This window comes from Narcine bancroftii, chromosome 6 (assembly GCF_036971445.1).
Source record: "Narcine bancroftii isolate sNarBan1 chromosome 6, sNarBan1.hap1, whole genome shotgun sequence".
Classification (NCBI taxonomy): Eukaryota; Metazoa; Chordata; class Chondrichthyes; order Torpediniformes; family Narcinidae; genus Narcine; species Narcine bancroftii.
This window is the reverse complement of record NC_091474.1, coordinates 22526165-22547366: the sequence shown is the minus strand read 5'-3', so window position 1 is coordinate 22547366 and position 21202 is coordinate 22526165. Positions and strand designations below refer to the sequence as shown.

At 42.1% G+C, this 21202-nt stretch overlaps 1 protein-coding gene across 6 annotated transcripts in view; it reads left to right on the top strand.

Moving 5' to 3' along the window:
* The window catches only part of tp53inp2 (tumor protein p53 inducible nuclear protein 2), a 29952-nt gene that overhangs the window by 7325 nt on the left and 1425 nt on the right, over window positions 1-21202 (top strand). For 4 of the 6 annotated variants that reach the window (XM_069884252.1, XM_069884251.1, XM_069884254.1 and 1 more), the window contains exons 2-3: window positions 2647-2916; window positions 20312-20639. In XM_069884252.1, coding sequence (XP_069740353.1) covers window positions 2799-2916; window positions 20312-20639 — 446 coding nt within the window. In that variant the 5' untranslated portion in view covers window positions 2647-2798. Of the gene's footprint in view, window positions 1-2646; window positions 2917-19581; window positions 19701-20311; window positions 20640-21202 lie in introns of those variants that run through there. The other 2 variants (XM_069884257.1, XM_069884255.1) reach the window with 2 other exon arrangements.

The following is a 21202-nucleotide window of genomic DNA, read 5'->3' as shown; positions in this document are numbered from 1 at the left end:
GGTCTTCCAATACAGTGAGATATCCATGAGGATATCTCATGTGCTGACTGGCACATTCCAGACTGCAGGAATTCATGTTGTAGAATGCATTGAAGCTTGGTACAGTCAATGCAAGGGAGGACCAGAGTCTAGGGTCCTTCTGCTACAGGTCATGGGCTGAATCTGGTTGGGAAGCTCTCTACCAATGGAAGGGTGCATCACGTCAAGAGCCCACTGAGTGTTAAAGGTGCTAATCTAACCCTTGAACAGAGAACCTGAATGTATAGACAAAGGACACTAATACCCCTTTTACATAGCGATCCCATTTAATTGGCATGTGAATGACCTGTGTTTAAAGTCAGCTTTGGTCGTTCAAACTGAACCAAGAGAAGTTGGGTCAGTGCAACCTTTTACATAGGGACCCAGCATCCCAATGCAAAAGGAGGTGGGACCTGCAGCATTACAGCGTCGGCGACCAGGGAAGGCAGGTAAGCCTTTTACACAGGAGCAGATGCAAAACGCATTGGCTCTGATACTACCTAGCTTGGTGGGTAATTACCAAGATGAAAATGACCCCCATCCTGCGGTTGTTGCTTTCACGCAGGTAAGTGAAGCGGTGGTGATGGTGAATTCCCATCTTTTAAAGGCAGTGTAAAAGGGCCATAAGAATGTTTTTTTAAAAAAAAGCTTTTGCAAGGTCTCCCTTTGAACATAGAACTTGGAACAATGCAACATTGTATTAGGCCCTTCAGCCCACGATGTGCTGATCATTGTGAACCTACTCCATGATCCACCTATTCCTTCCCTCCATCACAGCCCATAACCCTCCATTTGTCTGTAGGCCTCTCCAAATCCAGCTTAAACTGCTGAGTTTGATTTTTGTGTGTTTGTCGTGGGAAGAAATGGCACTGTGTGATGTGCGCAGTTTTAGTCCTGTCAAAGTCCTGCATGATGCAACGAGACCCTAATTTTTTTCTGTACCAAGGTAAAGTTGAAATAATTAAAACACATACAATGCTGGAGAGGCTCGGAGAGCAAAGGCACTTTCTTTAGGGCAGGCATCCCTTGAAGAGCTGTTTGTGTGTTTTTCCTTCAGTCACGGTGTCCACAGAATTCTGTTTTACCTCTGAAGTCAAGCAAGGTGGGGTGGAGAGATGTAGTTATGTAGTCTTCCTGCAGGGTGTTGGAAACCCTGCCCTTCCCTGCCTGTTCCTTCCAGTGAAATGAAATGGATATCTTTACCTTTCAACTCTAACATTGTGATCAGAGTTTCCCCACATGCCTGTGTGAAAGCTGAGGCAGTCAAACACAGCAGGAAGATGTGCCATAAGTCAAATAAGAGCAAATATTTTAAAAAAATTAATGTGTTGCTTTTCTTTTCCCTTTTTGCATTACTTTCAATAGTTTGCCCATTCAAAGTTTCAGTGGATTTCATGGAGGAGACCTCTGTGACTTTAACTTTGTTTTTGTTATGTCTCCATGACACAAATTAAATTATTTTAACTGATCGAACCACCCTTTCTTCTGGAAAGAATTAGTTTTGTTAATCTGAGTTTAGTAGCATGTGAAACTGCATGGCAAAACAAAGTGCCAATTATACAGAGAGTTTCTTTTTGTTTTGAGCTTTGCACCAGTCTATAGTGAAACATTCCATTGTACAAAATACAATAAATAAGTCCCTGTGTCTGCTGTCTGGAGTTTCCAGTAGTTAGTAGGATACTAAATCTAAAGGCAAATCCTTTCAAACATTAAAAAAAAATTCTTCCAACACTTTGGGATCACAAGATATGGAGCAGAAGTAGGCCCATCGAGCCTGCTCCTCCATTGTAATTATATTATGTTCACATGTGCTTTTGGTCAATTAATTTTGTGGTTTTGGATGACTCTTTCAGCCCAGTGCTTGCCTTGAGCAATCCCATCCATCCCTGCTCCACAACCACACCCTGCCCCCACAAATGCTCTAATGTTCATCCCGATTTTCCTAGCCAAGACCATCACTTTTCATCCATTGAAGCCATCGATGTGAGGCACTGCCTAAGAAAGCAGCCAACATCCTAAAGGGCCCCCATCACCAAGGAAAGGATGTACAAATCCAAGGCTTTTTTTTTAGACAAGCAGCACGGTAACCCATACAGGTGTGGGGAGAATGTACAAACTCCTTGCGGGCAGCGTGGGATTCCAACCCCATTCCTGGTTACTGGCGCTGTAATAGTGTTGTGCTAACCGCTAAACTAACTGTGTCTCCACTGTTTCAGTCTAGTTGCCAAGGCAAGAATCTGCAGGAATGGGCAATGGACCAAAAAATACATCACAGGGAAAGAAGGGGTTAAGACTGGAAACAAAGAACAGTGATTTTCAGCAATAAGATAATACTTCTGATCCCAGTAGGAGTTCAAACACAACACATTAACCCAAGATGCATGAACTACCCATGTGAAAACTGGGCTGTTAATTAGCTGTCTTGAACTTCTGCAACATGATGATTTAAAAGAATCTTGGGGTTGTATGTGATGTCATGTATGTACTCTGACAATAAATTTGAACTTTTAACACTGTCATTCTGTTATCTCAAACTCTGAGTTGGTCTTGCAGGGTTAACAGAACACCACATCTGGCAACTTATCATGGGTAAAGGCTGAATTACCTTTTTGTTCTGATTTGTTCCAGGCCTTCTTTGCAAGAAAACCCAAGTGAACACCTTATGAGGGTCCTCTGAGTTCTGCTCTCCACCCATCACCAGCTCACCCACCAGCCTCTTGCCAGCGATTGGTCATCTGCCTGTGCAGTAAATTACAGGCCGTCCTCGCAGCCAGACTACCATGTTCCACCGACTCGCCAGCTTTTTCTATGGGGAATCTGAAGAGATCTGCACACAGGCTCCTGACCCCAGCCTGATTGAGAAGGAAGATGATGGCTGGCTAATTGTTGACTTTCCAGGTGAGTTTGAAGCCTGTAATCCCAGTTGCTGACAGCAGAGTTATTTTGGGAATCTCTTTTTGAAATGAATTCAATAAAGTTTTTCCAATTAGTAGGAAACCATTTTACTGTGAAGTATATATAAACTGTTCAACCTTCATCACTTGGACCTCAGAACCTAAATCACATCAACTCCTGTCATTGATCTTCAAGGGTGCAAATGAAGTATTACATGTGTTCAAGTGTGGAGCCTGAGTTTAATGCCAATTCCTTCACTAGTGATTAGAAGTGCCCCACTGAAACTAATATTCCCCTCAGGAGCCTCATGATGTATGACTGCTTCTAATTCGTGGCCTCTTTCTAGAACTTCTCTTAATATTGGAATAGAAATTCCTTCTTGACACTACCTCACTTTATTCTTCTCTCCCAAAAAAGAAATGGCCAATCACCACCCATGAGAACTTGATAAACATGGATCATTTCCCATGTCATAGGATGCTCCTTGACAGCTGATGTTGACGATAAAATCCACCTCAGCTGCCTTAGCCCTGTTTGAGGACCAAAGCTTTACCAATCTCACTGCTCTCTGAACCACAGTGACACTGGCCTCTGCGTACCTCAGCTTGTCTCATTTGCCTGTCTGTGGCCCATACCCCTCTAAACCTTATCCATGTACCTGTCTAAATATATATATTTTTAAATGTAATAATTGTACCTGAATGTGTGAATGGAGGAGGGGGTGGGGGGTAGTTTCCCCTTCTCATTTCTGAGCCAGGATGAGATTATTTGGATGGCTATACACCTTGTGCTTCTATCATCAGGTGCTATGTGACCTATGACCTCTTCTCATTCTTGGCCTCCTTCTAGAACTCCCCCCCCCCCCCCCCCCAAATATTGGGATAGAAATCCCTCTTTGACACTACCTCACTTTTCTTTTGTACTATGTACTCTTCTTTCTTTGGCTTGGCTTCGCGGACGAAGATTTATGGAGGGGGTAAAAAGTCCACGTCAGCTGCAGGCTCGTTTGTGGCTGACCAGTCCGATGCGGGACAGGCAGACACGATTGCAGCGGTTGCAAGGGAAAATTGGTTGGTTGGGGTTGGGTGTTGGGTTTTTCCTCCTTTGCCTTTTGTCAGTGAGGTGGGCTCTGCGGTCTTCTTCAAAGGAGGCTGCTGCCCGCCAAACTGTGAGGCGCCAAGATGCACGGTTTGAGGCGTTATCAGCCCACTGGCGGTGGTCAATGTGGCAGGCACCAAGAGATTTCTTTAGGCAGTCCTTGTACCTTTTCTTTGGTGCACCTCTGTCACGGTGGCCAGTGGAGAGCTCGCCATATAATACGATCTTGGGAAGGCGATGGTCCTCCATTCTGGAGACGTGACCCATCCAGCGCAGCTGGATCTTCAGCAGCGTGGACTCGATGCTGTCGACCTCTGCCATCTCGAGTACCTCGACGTTAGGGGTGTGAGCGCTCCAATGGATGTTGAGGATAGAGCGGAGACAACGCTGGTGGAAGCGTTCTAGGAGCCGTAGGTGGTGCCGGTAGAGGACCCATGATTCGGAGCCGAACAGGAGTGTGGGTATGACAACGGCTCTGTATACGCTTATCTTTGTGAGGTTTTTCAGTTGGTTGTTTTTCCAGACTCTTTTGTGTAGTCTTCCAAAGGCGCTATTTGCCTTGGCGAGTCTGTTGTCTATCTCATTGTCGATCCTTGCATCTGATGAAATGGTGCAGCCGAGATAGGTAAACTGGTTGACCGTTTTGAGTTTTGTGTGCCCGATGGAGATGTGGGGGGGCTGGTAGTCATGGTGGGGAGCTGGCTGATGGAGGACCTCAGTTTTCTTCAGGCTGACTTCCAGGCCAAACATTTTGGCAGTTTCCGCAAAGCAGGACGTCAAGCGCTGAAGAGCTGGCTCTGAATGGGCAACTAAAGCGGCATCATCTGCAAAGAGTAGTTCACGGACAAGTTTCTCTTGTGTCTTGGTGTGAGCTTGCAGGCGCCTCAGATTGAAGAGACTGCCATCCGTGCGGTACCGGATGTAATCCCCCCAGAAGTCTGGAAGGCTGGCGGCAAAACTCTGCATGCCAAACTGCATGAGTTTTTCAAGCTTTGTTGGGACCAAGGTAAACTGCCTCAGGATCTTCGTGATGCCACCATCATCACCCTGTACAAAAACAAAGGCGAGAAATCAGACTGCTCAAACTACAGGGGAATCACGTTGCTCTCCATTGCAGGCAAAATCTTCGCTAGGATTCTACTAAATAGAATAATACCTAGTGTCGCTGAGAATATTCTCCCAGAATCACAGTGCGGCTTTCGCGCAAACAGAGGAACCACTGACATGGTCTTTGCCCTCAGACAGCTCCAAGAAAAGTGCAGAGAACAAAACAAAGGACTCTACATCACCTTTGTTGACCTCACCAAAGCCTTCGACACCGTGAGCAGGAAAGGGCTTTGGCAAATACTAGAGCGCATCGGATGTCCCCCAAAGTTCCTCAACATGATTATCCAACTGCACGAAAACCAACAAGGTCGGGTCAGATACAGCAATGAGCTCTCTGAACCCTTCTCCATTAACAATGGCGTGAAGCAAGGCTGTGTTCTCGCACCAACCCTCTTTTCAATCTTCTTCAGCATGATGCTGAACCAAGCCATGAAAGACCCCAACAATGAAATGTACTATGTACTATTTACTGTAAAACCCCTGGTATCTGACACCTATAGGGATTGATAGCTGCTGGATCAATGAATTTTCCAGTTGCTTGAGACAGTGTGTCATGTAATTGGTGAATTAATGGCGAGATGTGCCAATTTCAAATGCTTTTTTTGTACTTTTTTTGCTGGTTGCTTGAATTTCGGATAACAGGGATTTTACAGTATATTTTTAAAAAGTAATTTATAGCAATTTTACACATGTAATGTGGCTGCAAAAATAACATATTTCTGACAATACATTCTGATTCAGTTTTTGGAACATAAAGATCAGTTTTCTGGAACTTGATCCCTTGACCCAGTCTAGTATGATGGGGAGGTGCAACTTGGTTGGCATGGGATGAATGGCCTGTGCCATTGCAGTCTGTAATTGAAGGTCCAAAGTAAAACATGAAAGCACAAACACTGTGATTGAAGGAAAAAGACTGGAGAAATTCAGTAGGTCAAACAGTGTCCTTTATGTAGCAAAGATGGAGATACATAACCAACATTTTGGGCTTTGAGCCCTTCATCAAGGTATGAGCAAAATGTCGGCAGGTACCTGAACAAAAAGATGAGGGGGAGGAATACGGGCCCACAGGCAGGATAGGAGGATAAGGGAGGGAAGGTGCACCAGTAAGTGGGGGGGAAGGGAGATGGCTCTGTGAATGGAGAGGGAAGGGTGTGGAGAGCTGAAGGAAAGAAGTCATAATGAGAACAGGAAGTAGGCTAGCAGAAACCAGAGAGGTCAGTTAATGCCATCTGGTTACACCTCCAATTTATGGGTGACCTTGGTTTGACAGTGCATGAGGCCATGAACAGACATGTCAGGAGTGCAGAATTGAAATGCTTGGCCACTGGGAGATCCCGGTCATTGATGTGGACAGTGTGAGGGTACTCAGTGAAGTGATCTCCCAGTCTGCGCCCAGTCTCTTTAATCGAGAAAAGGCCACACTGTAATTGAAGGGCCCCCGTGTCAATGACAATGCCCACACTGGACTAATTGGCCTCGTTTCACCCAAGTCTGAAATGTTGGTTCCCATTTACTTTCTGGGTGCCCTGCTGAGTTTTTCCAGCACTTTTGTGTGTTGCATTAGTCTCACCAGTGACCAATGGCATTAGGGATTAAAGAACATCATCTTTTCCCTGCAACCTACCCTCTCCAATCTTAATTCCCCTGTCGGTTCAATTTGCCAGTGGAGAATCTTTGCCATTAATGTTGTTATGATCAAATATTATGTGCTTGCTTTCCTTGTTGTTTTGTGCTTCAGAATAAACAAGTTGAAGGGGTCTGCAACTGTCCCTGGGTATTAGTATGCAAACAATATCATTTAATGTCGTCATTTATTCCAGCTGTATGTTGGAAAAAACAAAATGTTGACTTGTATAAAGCAGGAGTCCATCTTTCCCATCATAGAACATTGATCACTACAACACAGTACAGGCCTTTTGGCCCTCAATGTTGCGCTGACCATGTATTCCTTTTTTTTTAAAAAGTACTATATCCACCCTTCCCAGTATCCCTCTATTTTTCTTTTATCCATGTGCCTGACTAGGTCTCTTAAATGCCACCAAACCACCATCCCTGGCAAGGCATTCCAGGCACCCACAATTCTCTGTGTGTATTTTTAAAAAAACTAACCCTGATGTCTCTCCTAAACTTTCCTTCCTTCACTTTATAAATAAGTCCTCTGGTGTTTGCTGATCCTGTCCTGGGAAATAGGTGCTGGCTGTCCACCCTATCTATGCCTCTCATAATCTTCTATCAAGTTTCTTCTCATCCTTCTATGCTCCAAAGTGAAAAATCCCAGTTCTACTAAACTTGCCTCATAAGATTTGTTTTTCAATCCATGGTAAATCTCCTAACCCTCTCCATTGCTTCCAATCCTTCCTATAATGAGGTGACCAGAACTGAAAACCATGTTCTAAGTGTGGTCTTACCAGAGATTTGTAGAGTTGCAACATGACCTCTCTACTCTTGAACTCAATCCCCCAGTAATGAATCCCAGCATCCCATAGGCCTTAACTATCCTATCAACCTGTGCAGGTGACCGTGAGGGATGTATGGATTTGGACCCCAAGGTCCCTCTGTTCATCCAAACTCCAAATTAACTGACCATTAACCCTGTACTCAGTCTTCTGGTTTGTCCTTCCAAAATGCATTACCTCACACTTTTCCTGTTTGAAATCCACATGCCAATTTTCTGCCCAATTGTGCATTGTCTATATCCTCTTGTGAATGGAGCTGAAGGTTGTCAAAGGTTACAACTCCAACCTTCGTATCATCTGCAAATTTACTGACCCATCCTTCTGCCTCTTCATCCAGGTCATTTAAACAAAATCACAGCGCAGCAGTCCCAGAACAGATCCCTGTGGTACTCCATGAGTCGCTGACTTCCAACATGTTAACATCAGCTCTCTGGTTGTGGGCAATTAATCCCTTTCCCACTCTCTTTCCCCACATTTCCCTTTCTTTTAAATACAGATTCACTATAATAAAAGTGCAGTAAAGGGTCAAGTCAAAAATCAGATGGTGAATCTTTTTCTTCACTTAACTGGGATCTAGGAACATCTGCCTCCTACAGGTGAATATTTAAAGTGCAGCTAAGAGTTCTGGTGCTGAGACAGACATTCTCTGCCCTGAACGACAACTGATTAATCAGCCTCTGCTGTTTGCACATGCACACCTAACGTGGCATCTGGTTGCCAAGAGCAAGAGGAGGCAGCCTTTTGCATCTGGGTGGCCATAGCATCTGGTCTTGCAAACAAATCAGAATCAGAAATTTTTTTCTTCCAAAAGTGGACTTTATTAATAATAAATTCTTTAAAAAAAAAAGGAAAACTGTACATTTGGTTCCTACCCCTACTTTCATATCATACATTCCCATCATCGAACATTGTTACATTCAATTCCATATACACCATTACCACCACTGTGGCATCTTGTTGCTTCTCTCCCCTATTGTTTGAGGGGCTTCCCCTCCATCTCAGCCACTCGGTGCCCGGTGTTGGGAGGATTCTAGACTGCTCTTTCCCCACAGTGCCCTCACGTTGGCTGCGCCAAGCCTCAATGCATCCCTCAGTAAGTACTGCAGCTTGGAATGTGCCAGTCGGCAGCGTTCCAAAAATATACTTTATTCTCAATAAATTATTTACAAACAAGAAAACAGTTCGAGACCTTTTACATTCATAATGTCATGTACATTGTTCTCTCAATATACCATTGCCACCACTGTGGCACCTTGTTGGTTGAGGGGCTTCCCCTCAGTTCCCGGTAATGGGAGGTCTCTCTAGACTATGATCCTTACCCACAGCACCCTCGCATTGACATCTCCATTCCTGTTCCACCATTTTAATGATTGATCTGATTACAACCTTAGATCCAAAAGAGGATCATTGGGCCATGATGGCAGCCACTGAATCAATCACATAATTGCTCTTTGGTTTGTCGTGGGACTGCAACTTCCTGCATGTCCAACAACTCCTCTTTGATTCCTTTCATCACTTACAGAGGCTCATGGGTAATAAATATACTGCCATCACTGAACATGTATGTGTGCACGTACTCTCTAACAGATAGATGGAGCTATGGCACATCTTTAAACTTCCTCCACTATTTCCACAGGAAATAGGAGGAGAAACTGGCTTGTCAGAGTTCATTCATGACATCACATACAAGCCTGAGATTCTTTTTCTTGTGGGCAGAATTACCACTTATTGGTAGTGCAAGAAAACTGTACACAACTTAAACATGTAAACAAATACAGAAATGTAAACAAACTGCAATACAGAGAAGGGTTAAAAAAAAAAAGTGCAAAAGTGAGAGGCCTTAAATAAGTCTCTGATTGAGTTTGTTGTTGAGGCGTCTGATGGTGGAGGGGGAGCAGCTCTTCCTGAACCTGGTGGGGCGAGTCTTGTGGCATGTATACCTCTTTCCTGATGGCAGCAGGGAGAACAGTGTGTGCTGGGTGGTGTGGATCCTTGTTGTTTGCTTCTGCTCTCCAACGACAATATTCCCTATAGATGTTCTTGATGGTGGGGAGGCATTTTTTGTCAGGGGTATTGGTAGCCCTGTGATGCAGCCAGTTCAGCCCATCGAGTCTGCCTCGCCATTTAATAATGAGCTGATCCATTTTTCTACTAAGCCCCACTGCCTGGCCTGCTCCCCATAAGTTTGATGCGCTGGCTAATCAAGAACCTATCGGTCTCTGCCATAAATGCTCCAAATTCCAGCACCTTGTGCTTCTATCATCATTGCTGTTGGGAAACCTGTCCTTGCCTCTATGCCAACTCCATTGCAGGAATGTGAGAGCTGCTTTACTGATTAGTGACCTATTCACACAGACTGGAGAAACACAAGGGCCATTGTCCTGGTAATGAAATATCTTGCCAACATCTGGCACAGGATGCCAAATGAACAAAAGGAAGCTATGACCCTAACCCCACCTTTTCCTCCTTATTGGTACACTTCATATATGCTTTCTCATCCCAAGTTTCTGCTGGACTTGGATAATGGCTTCTTTACTCCTGATAAGGTAGAGTCCGGGATGGTGAGAATTGGGGGCCATGGCCTCAAGATTCAGGGGTGCAAATTTTAAGAATAAATTGGATAGATACATGGATGGGAGAGGTCTGGAGGGTTATGGAATGGTGCATTCAGTGGGTCTAGCGGAATGATGTTTCTGCACAGACTAGAAGGGCTGAATGGCCTGTTTTCTGTGACTGAGATGAGAAGAACTGATGTGGTGAATCTGTGGAATTCTCTGCCCAAGGAAGCAGTAGAGGCTGCCTCATTAAAATTGTTTAAGACTCATTAGATAGGTATTTGCATTGTAGGGATAATGGAGTACATGGAGCAAAATTCACAGCCAGATCAGCCATAAAACAATTACAGCATCGAAACAGGCCAATTTGGCCCTTCTAGTCCATGCCGAACACATTCTCCCAACTAACCCCAGTGACCTAACTCAACCTGTAACCCTCCATTCCTTTTCTGTCCACTTACATATCCAACTTCTCCTTAAATGCTAATATCGAGGGGGAGTCACGTGATGGAGTAGTGGCCGGACGGTGAACTCCAGCCCTCTCCAGAAAAGTCGGAAAAAACAAAGGAAAACACAAAGGCACAGAAATAAAAGTTAAAGAAAAGTGAGTATAAAGGTGGAAAGAAGATGGCGACAAAAAAAGAAAAATCGAAAGCAACGGTAAGAAGAGAGGAAGAGAAGACAACGGAGGAAGAAGGAGAAGGCCTTACCTGTTCGAAGAGGCCCGCGGTGGAGAGAGAAACCCACTCCCTCAGGTCGGTAGATATTGGACTACAAAAATGGCTCGCTGAGCCGAGTAAAAGTGCGCAACCGCGCATGAAAAAAAACACACCGACGGGAGGGGTGACCAGCTGGGGAGTCGATCTCCACAGCCGGCAACGACAGCTGCAGAACACCTGCAGCAAGAAGAGAACACAGAAGACAATGGAAACAAGAAAGAAGAGAAGAAAAGGGCAACAAAGAAACAACAGATGGCCAACCCAGAGGAAGAAGAAGAGGAAGAGTACAGTGAAATAGAAGAAGAAAAGAAAGGCAAGATAAAGGAGGTACTTTCTCTTATTAAAGAATACATGGAGTCATTTAAAGAATGGCAAACACAGGAATTTAATGATTTAAGAAGAAGAATAAACAACACAGAAGAGAAAATGAATAAAATAGAGATGACCTTAACAGAAATGGGAAAGAAAATGGACAAGATGGAAGAGCGGGCAGTAGCAGTAGAAATGGAGGTAGAGGACTTAAAAAAGAAATTAGAGGAATCTAATAAAAATGTTATAGAGACACAAGAACTGTTAGCTCAGAAAATAGATATAATGGAAAATTATAACAGAAGGAATAACATAAAGATAGTGGGCCTTAAGGAAGATGAAGAAGGCAAGAATATGAGAGAGTTTATAAAAGATTGGATCCCTAGGATCCTAGGATGTCCAGAACTACAGCAAGAAATGGAAATAGAAAGGGCACATAGAGCATTGGCCTTTAAACCACAATCACAACAAAAACCAAGATCTATTTTAGTAAAATTCCTAAGATATACTACAAGAGAAAAGGTACTGGAGAAGACAAGAGAGGGCAACAAGCCACTGGAGTACAAAGGGCAAAAAATCTTCATTTATCCAGATACAAGTTTTGAACTCCTAAAGAAGAGACAGGAGTTCAATACAGCAAAGGCGATTTTATGGAAGAAAGGGTATAAATTTATACTAAAGCGTCCAGCGGTATTGAAAATATTTATTCCAGGACAACAAAACAGACTATTCTCGGATCCAGAAGAAGCACGAAAATTTGCAGAACAATTACAAAATAGACTGAGGGATGAAGACGTGTAATGAGAGTAAAAATGACCACGATTTATATGTATGTGGGTAAAGAGGTATAAGTGTGTATATGTATAATGTACATACGTGAATGTATCCGTATTTAGAGGAAAATATAGATAGAATTAAGGGAAGGAAATGGAATAGAGGGAATAAGGAGGGAACTAAAAGAGTGACCTTTGTTACATATGAAAAGTGAAATCTTTTCTGGGGGGGGCTGGGTGGGGAGGAGTTGCGGTCACTGCAAAATCAGCTGACACTTGCGAGTGAATTCGCAAACCCAAATGGAGAGGGGAGATGTAGTTGTCCGACAAGGGATAAAGGACAACTCAGGAGGGGAAGGGGAGATTGGGGTTAAAGAAGTTTTAAATAAGAGAATAAGGAAAATGTTTGATGTTTTAGGAATGTTGTCTTATAAAGGGTTTAAAACAAGAAAACAGAAATGGATAAGAAGGAAAGGTAATGATGGAGAAACGGAAAGGGAAGATAAACAAAGTATAAAATGGCTACGTTAAACTATATTAATTTCATTAAATATTAATGGAATACATAACCAAATTAAAAGGAAGAAACTGCTAAATTTACTGAAAAAAGAAAAAATTGATATAGCATTTGTGCAAGAAACACACTTAACTGAATTGGAACACAAGAAATTAAAGAGAGATTGGGTAGGACATGTAACAGCAGCTTCATATAATTCAAAAGCAAGAGGAGTGGCTATATTAATTAGTAAAAATGTGCCATTTAAAATAGAAGAGGAAATAATAGATCCAGCAGGGAGATATGTAATGATAAAATGTCAGATATATTCGGAGTTTTGGAATCTACTCAATGTATATTCACCTAACGAAGAAGATCAAAAGTTTATGCAAGATATCTTTTTGAAGGTAGCAAATACGCAAGGGAACATATTAATAGGAGGGGATTTCAACCTGAATTTGGATTCAAATATGGATAAAACTGGGAAAAAAATTAACAGAAAGAACAAAGTAACCAAATTTATAATTAAATCAATGGAAGAAATGCAACTTGTGGATATATGGAGGAAACAACACCCAAAGGAAAAGGAATATTCATATTACTCGGCTAGACATAAAACATACTCAAGAATAGACCTATTTTTGTTATCAGCTAGTAGGCAAGATAGAGTAAGAAAAACAAAAATAAAGCTAGAATACTATCGGACCATTCACCCTTAATATTGACAGTAAAGCTAGAGGACATCCCTCCAAGAATGTATAGATGGAGATTAAACCCCATGTTACTTAAAAGGCAGGATTTTAGAGAATATTGAAAAACAAATAAAAATGTATTTTGAAATAAATACGGAATCAGTGGAAGATAAGTTTATACTATGGGATGCAATGAAAGCATTCATTAGAGGGCAAATAATAAGTTATGCAACCAAGAGGAAGAAGAACTATAATCAGGAAACAGAGCAGTTGGAAAGGGAAATAGTAAATATAGAAAAAAAATTAGCAATGAAGGAAGATACAACTAAAAGAAGAGAATTGGCGGATAAAAAAATAAAATATGAAACACTACAAACATATAAGGTGGAGAAGAATATAATGAAGACAAAAAATGCTAATATCAAGCCTGCTTCCGCCACTTCATCTGGAAGCTCATTCCACACACCAACCCTCTCTGAGTGAAGTCCCCCTGATGTTTCCTCTAAACGTGTTGTCTTCTAACTCGAGCCCTCTTGTTTGTATCTGCCCCTTAAAGGGAAAAAAAGCATCTACATGTCAACTCTATCTATACCCTTAAAAATTTTAAATACCTCGGGGAGTCACATGATGGAGTAGTGGCCGGACGGTGAACTCCAGCCCTCTCCAGAAAAGTCGGGAAAAACAAAGAAAAACACAAAGGCACAGAAATAAAAGTTACAGAAAAGTGAGTATAAAGGTGGAAAGAAGATGGCGACAAAAAAAGAAAAATCGAAAGCAACGGTAAGAAGAGAGGAAGAGAAGACAAAGGAGGAAAAAGGTGAAGGCCTTACCTGTCCGAAGAGGCCCGCTGCGGAGAGAGAAACCCGCTCCCTCAGGTCGGTAAATAATGGACTACAAAAATGGCTCGCAGAGCCGAGTAAAAGTGCGCAACCGCGCATGCGGGAAGTATGCGAATGGGAAAAAAACACACCAACGGGAGGGGGGACCAGCTGGGGAGTCGATCTCCACAGCCGGCAACGACAGCTGCAGAACACCTGCAGCAAGAAGAGACCACAGAAGACAATAGAAACAAGAAAGAAGAGGAGGAAAGGGCACCAAAGAAACAACAGATGGCCAACCCAGAGGAAGAAGAAGAGGAAGAGGAAGAGTACAGTGAAATAGAAGAAGAAAAGAAAGGCAAGGTAAAGGATATACTTGCTCTTATTAAAGGATACATGGAGTCATTTAAAGAATGGCAAACACAGGAATTTAAGGATTTAAGAAAAAGAATAAACAACACAGAAGAGAAAATAAATAAAATGGAGATGACCTTAACAGAAATGGGAAAGAAAATGGACAAGATGGAAGAACGGGCAGTAGCAGCAGAAATGGAGGTAGAAGACTTAAAAAAGAAATTGGAGAAATCTAATAAAAAAAACTAAAGAGACACAAGAACTACTAGCTCAAAAAATAGATACAATGGAAAACCATAACAGAAGAAATAACATAAAGATAGTGGGCCTTAAGGAAGATGAAGAAGGCAAGAATATGAGGGAGTTTATAAAAGAGTGGATCCCTAAGACCCTAGGATGTCCAGAACTACAGCAAGAAATGGAAATAGAAAGGGCACATAGAGTATTGGCCTCTAAACCACAACCACAACAAAAACCAAGATCTATTGTAGTAAAATTCCTAAGATATACTACAAGAGAAAAGGTACTGGAGAAGACAATGGAAAAAGTAAGAGAGGGCAACAAACCACTGGAGTATAAAGGGCAAAAAATCTTCATTTATCCAGATATAAGTTTTGAACTCCTAAAGAAGAGAAAAGAGTTCAATACAGCAAAGGCGATTTTATGGAAGAAAGGGTATAAATTTATACTAAAGCATCCAGCGGTATTGAAAATATTTATTCCAGGACAACAAAACAGACTATTCTCGGATCCAGAAGAAGCACGAAAATTTGCAGAACAATTACAAAAATAGACTGAGGGAGGAAGACGGGTAATGAGAGTTAAAATGATCACGATTGATATGTATGCGGGTAAAGAGGTATAAGAGTGAATAGAGACAATGAGCATACATGAATGTATCTGTACTTAGAGGAAAATATAGATAGTATAGACAAGAATTAATAAGGGAAGGTAATGGAATAGAGAGAATAAGGAGGGAATTAAAAGAGTGACCTTTGTGACATATGAAAAGTGAAATCTTTTCTGGAGGAGGCGGGGTGGGGGGAAATAGCGGTCACTGCAAAATCAGTTGACGCTTGCGAGTGGAATCGCAAATCCAAATGGAGAGGGGAGATGTGGTTGTCCGACAAGGGATAAAGGACAACTCAGGAGGTGAAGGGGAGATTGGGGATAAATAAGATAGAAATAGGAGAATAAGGAAAATGTTGGATGTTGTAGGAATGTTGTCTTATAAAGAGTTGAAAATAAGAAAACAGAAATGGAAAAGGAGGAAAGGTAATGATGGAAAAACGGAAAGAGAAGATAAACAAAATATAAAAGGGCTACGCTGAACTATATGTCTTTAAATATTAATGGAATACATAACCAAATTAAAAGGAAGAAACTACTAAATTTAAATGAATAAATGTATTCCATTAGAAAAAATAACATATAGGTTAAGAAATAATATTGAAATATTCGAACAAGTATAGGAGCCTTACATTAAATACAATAGCGAAAACCTACCGGGGACAAACATTACCTAAGTTGATGGAAGGAGAAGGAAAGAAAAGAATGGACTCAGTAGAATTTCTGGTGTAATTTTGTTGAATGACAACATTGTCTGACTGGCTTAATGCAACCTAGATTGTATACCTAAAATGGATGAGAGGGTGGGGGGTGGGGGGTGGTTTGGGAGGAAAGGGGGGGGGAGAAAAAGTCACTGTATATGTGTGAAAAAGAAATAGTGTATGTCATGGCTAATGTGATTTATGGTGTGAAAAATAAAAAAAAAACATAAAAAAAAAAATTAAATACCTCAATCAAATCCCCCTCAACCTTCTGTGCTCCAAAGAATAAAGACCAAACTTATTTAACCTTTCCCATTAACTTAGACCCTGTAACCCTAGCAACATTCGAGTAAATTTCTGCCATCTCTAAATTGATGATATCTTTCCTATACTTTGGTGACCAAAACTGTGCACAGTACTCCAAGTTTGGCCTCACCAATGCCTTGTACAATTTTAACGTAACATCCCAGCTCCTATGCTATACTGATCTTAATGAATGGTGGCTCAGGCGTCAGACAGCCGACTCCTGCTCCTATTTCTTACGTACTTGTTCCAGTATCAGGATGCAAGTGTTCTGACCTGATGATTCATCTCTTGAATCAGCTGCTTCACTTGTGACCAGAAACACACATTGTTACTATGGTGCACCAAATAGCTTGAATACGCCCGAGATTGTTTGTTCTTGGAAGCTAAGCAGGCACAGGACTGGTCAGTACTTGGAGGGGAGACCGCCTAGGAACACCAGGTGCTGTGAGGTCCACTGGACACAGTGGTGACTCTTGTCTGCCTATGGAAGATTATAGTTAAAGAATTTCATGTATGTTACATTCTATATATAGTATTATTATGTGACAATAATGGAACCTTTACTGTTGGTAATGGATAGAGAGTGCAGCCAGATGTACATTATTTAGGAGGGTTGACAGAACAATTTGATCTTGGGTTTCAAAAGCCACTGAGTAAGAAGTATTAAGTGGGATCAGATGGCCGACTTGTGTCCCTTCAAGCTTGCTCTGCCTTTCATGAAGATTAGTTACAGAAAGACAGCACAGAAGCCGACAACCGCAACCATCAAGCTCCCATTTACACCAATCCTTTACAGCCCATTTTATTCACTCCTGTCCCAGATAACAAATGAATTTGTTGGCAAGTTTGAGAATTGACATTCATTTCACTCACTTGCAGTTTATCTAATAAACACTGAAGCTCTTCAATGAACTTAATTGCAATAAAATAAAACATTGTAACAGATTTAGATTTGTATAAAAACCCTTAAATTCCAAAAAATCAAACCTGCTCCTTGATCATTGGAAAAAAAAGCCCACATTGATCCTTAATCATGTCTGTTAATCTTGTCCAATATTCATATCAATGTAATCTGCTCTGGAGAGTAACAGGATTAAATTAGCTGATTATATTTTGTGTGAAGGTGAATGAGTCAAGAAGAAACATCATGTATGTGGCAGTTAAATATCAGGAGCACAGAGTAACTTCGTTGGTATTGAAATGTGCATTTCATATTAATTTATTGATCTTTCCCATTAAAGTGTCCATTGAATTTGCTCAATTCATTGCTGAGTTATGTCTATGGCCATGGAAGTTCAACATAGTGGCTCAACATTACTTGGTCATGGAGACATGTGGCAGTGAACAGGGCCTTTGGCTCAACTTGTAAAATACTGACCAGGTTGGCTTTCTGGACAAGTCCCATTTGCTTGCTGTTACTCCATATCCTTCTAAACTCTTTCAATCCTGTATAGAGGGTTAATGTTGGTTGCAACAGGACCTAGGCAGGATGCTGAGTTGGGCAGAGAAGTGGGAGATGAAGTTTAATCCTGATGAGTATGAAGATATGCACTTTGGAAGATAGAACTTGAAGGTGGAGTATGTGGTTAACAGCAGGATTCTTATGTGTGGTGGGGCGGGGGGGGGGGGGGGGAAACAAATGGATTTTGGGGTCCAAGTCTATAGATCCCTCAAGGTTGCTGCACAAGTTGATTAGGGTGGCAAAGAAGACATATGGTGTGCTGGCATTCATGAGTCAAAGGATTGAGTTCAAAAGCCATGAGCTCTATAAAACTACGTTTAGACTACACGGAGCATTGTGTTCAGTTCTGGTCACCTCATTACAGGAAGGATGTAGAACCTTTGAAAAGGATGCAGATGGGACTTACCAGGATGTTTCCTGGCTTGGAGAACACATGAAGCAAGGTTGACTGAGCTGGGGCTTTTTGGACAAAAAGAGCGTGACTTAATATGTGTATTAGATTATGCGACATGGATAGGGTGGACATCCTGGGGTGAAAATAGCAAATACCAGAGGATGTCTGTTTAAGGTGAGGGGAGGAAAGTTTTTAAAAGAAGAGTTGTGGGTACCTGGAATGCATTGCTGGGGGTGGTCGTGGAGGCTGGTACAAAAGGAAAGTTTAAAAGACTCTTAGATCAGCACATGGATGTAAGAAAAATAAGATTTATGGGAGGAAAAATTAGATTGTTGTGGAATGGGTTTATATAGGTCTGGACAACTGTGGATTCTATGTAATCTGTATATCTGTCTAAATATCTTTTGAATGTTTCCCACTTCTACAGTTTCCTCTGGCAGCTTGTTCCAGATGTGCACCACCCCCTGAGTGACAGGGTTGAGCCTCTGGTCCCTCTTGAATCTCTCCACTCTCACCTTAAATCCATGCCCTTTAGTTCTTGAGTCATCTACCCTGGGGGAAAAAGACTGAGCATTCACACTATCCACACCTCTCATGAATTTTATAAGCTCCGTGGTCAAATCTCCTCGAGGGCATCTGGGATAACCAATAAATGCAGGGCTTGCTAAAGATTGCCATGCTCTGGAATGAAAAAGATTGGTTATGTTCAGGAACCAAGTGCAGGGGAGTTTTGTGTTTCAAGGCACTCTTTCGTCTGGTTCTGCCTTGAGTTTTACGCCTATCCTGGAATCCTAGTTGGCAGCCTACTCGAGTACCCACTCTCACTTCACACTGGAAAATGGCCTTCTCCATTCGAACAGGGAGAGATCCTTCTGAATGGCCACTAAGACATTCAAACTCTAAGATCAGAAGACACAGCTTGGATTAAAAGGATATCCCTTTAGAACAGAAATTATAAGAAATTCTTCAGCCAGAGGGGGGTGAATTTATGGAATTCATTGCCACAAATGGACAAGTAGATTAAAGTGGAGATTGGTTGATTCTTGATTAGTAAGGGTGTCAAAGGTTATGGGGAAAGGGAGGAGAATGGGGTTGAAAGGCAAAATATATCAGCCATGATTTGAATGGCAGAGCAGATTTGATGGGCTGAATGGCATAATTCTACTTCCACTTGTACCATAAGATAATTGGTTACCTGCAAGTCAGAAGTTGCATTATGGAGATTGGCTGAACCTGTATGACATGAAATTTGCTTCACACCGTGCTCTTCATTTCCTCTTGATAGGTGTACACAGAACAGCTATCAACTCTAATGTCTCTCACTATTGTTTTTAGCATTTAACTCTGCAAATACTATGGCTTTATGTCTGACCACCGAGCCCCTTCTTCTGCGAAACTTTATCCAATTTTTCATTTATAATTTTGCATTCATGTAGAAAGAAAAATAAATGTTAATATATGATCAAAACCTGTCTGATGCTTAGAGATGTAAACCACTCCTCTGGAAGAGAGAGTGAATGTTTTTTGCTTGTTTGTAAACTTTAAGATGGAGCGAGTCATCAAAAGTGGTGGCAAGATGAGGTGTAGAAGGTTGGCCCAGGTAATTTGAGCACATCTAGGTTGCAAATCTATTGAGTGAGCAACGAGAAGCTGGAGACACAACGGATCGGGCACCAGTCATGAGTAGAAATGTTTCAGGTCAGGACCTTTTATGGATATCTGCTTTGATATAGGTTTCCCGACCCGTAACGTTGCATGTCCATTTCTCTCCGCGGGTACTCCCTGACCCACTGACTCCCAACATTCTCTATTTGCACAATGTCCCAACAACTCCTGTTTTGATTTTTGTGTTCCTCCACGCTTCCATTGAGTTTGGCCCTGTTCTCTGCCTGATACAGATTCTGCGAGATGAGGTCTCCTTCCACCCACTACCTGCCCCCCCCCACCCCGCCCATTATCCCTGATCCAAAATTAACATGCAACTTGTTCATTCTCGTTGGACTGGTGGGAAGAGAAGCCCAGTGTTAGTTTTGTGATTTTGAGCAAATTGTTTTGAAGTAGTTTGCCCTTGATAGACTTCTGAGTTTTTTTTTTAATATTTAAAAGAAACACAATGTGTATCATTCTGGGGGGGAAAAAAATGACTAATCAGTCTTTGTTTTTTTTTGTTTTGTTTTATCCCTTCCCTCCTTTTCCCTTCAAACCCATTCAACCTCATTCTTATGCCTGACACAAACTGTTCCAATCACCATTCACACCACTGATCACATATGCCCTCCACCCTCTCTCCCTGCACCTTGCAAATTTAGATTGCAGTACCTCCTCAAGTGAAGAAGTGGCGGTGAAGGTTTGCACCACAGTGCCTGATGAAACCTATCCACTGGCCCCTTCTTCTCTGGAGGTGCTTTGTCACTGCAGCAGTAACTCCAGTCCTCTGCAGACTTCGCCCTGCACTTTGGCAGAGAGTTGGTTTGTCACCCCTCCCCCCTGTTTTACTGCAGAAGGCCAAGATGAAATACAAGTGGAGAGCAGCCCGCTGGAGAACCTGCTCATTGAGCACCCGAGCATGTCTGTTTATGCTGACAGCAACACCAACATCAGCACTTTGGAGGAGGCAAGCGAGAAGATCAATGATGGGTAAGCACTACATGCGTGAGGGAAAAGCCTCCATGATCGGATGCCCCTTCTCCCCTGGTGCAAAAATTTCAATGTGATGGTTAGCCCAATGCTGTTGTAGAGCCAGTGACCAGGGTTCGAATCCGCCACTGCCTGCATGGAGTTTGCTTGTTCTTGATGTACCTTGCCTGCAGGAAAAATAATTTTCGGATTGAATGTGTTGTCATGTATCTACTCTGACAAATCTGAATTTTTTCCACCGGGTGCTCTGGTTTCCTTCTACATTCCAAAGATATACAGGGTTAGTAGATTAATTGGTCACATGGGTGTATTTGGGTGGCATGGGTTGGAAGGGCTAGTTACCATGCTGTATCCCTACACACATCTAAAGGCCGCAATTGGCTCGTAAGACCTCCAGGAATAACAGCCATCTAGGTTTTCAGTTCTTGCACCTTTTTCAAATGAACTGATCCCAGACTAGAAGTGCAGGTTTTTTTGGTGTGTTTGAAGAGTTCATTGGGACACCTTCGCCTTATTTTCTGTCACCATGAATTGATTTCAGCTTTGTTCATCCAGCCTTTTTG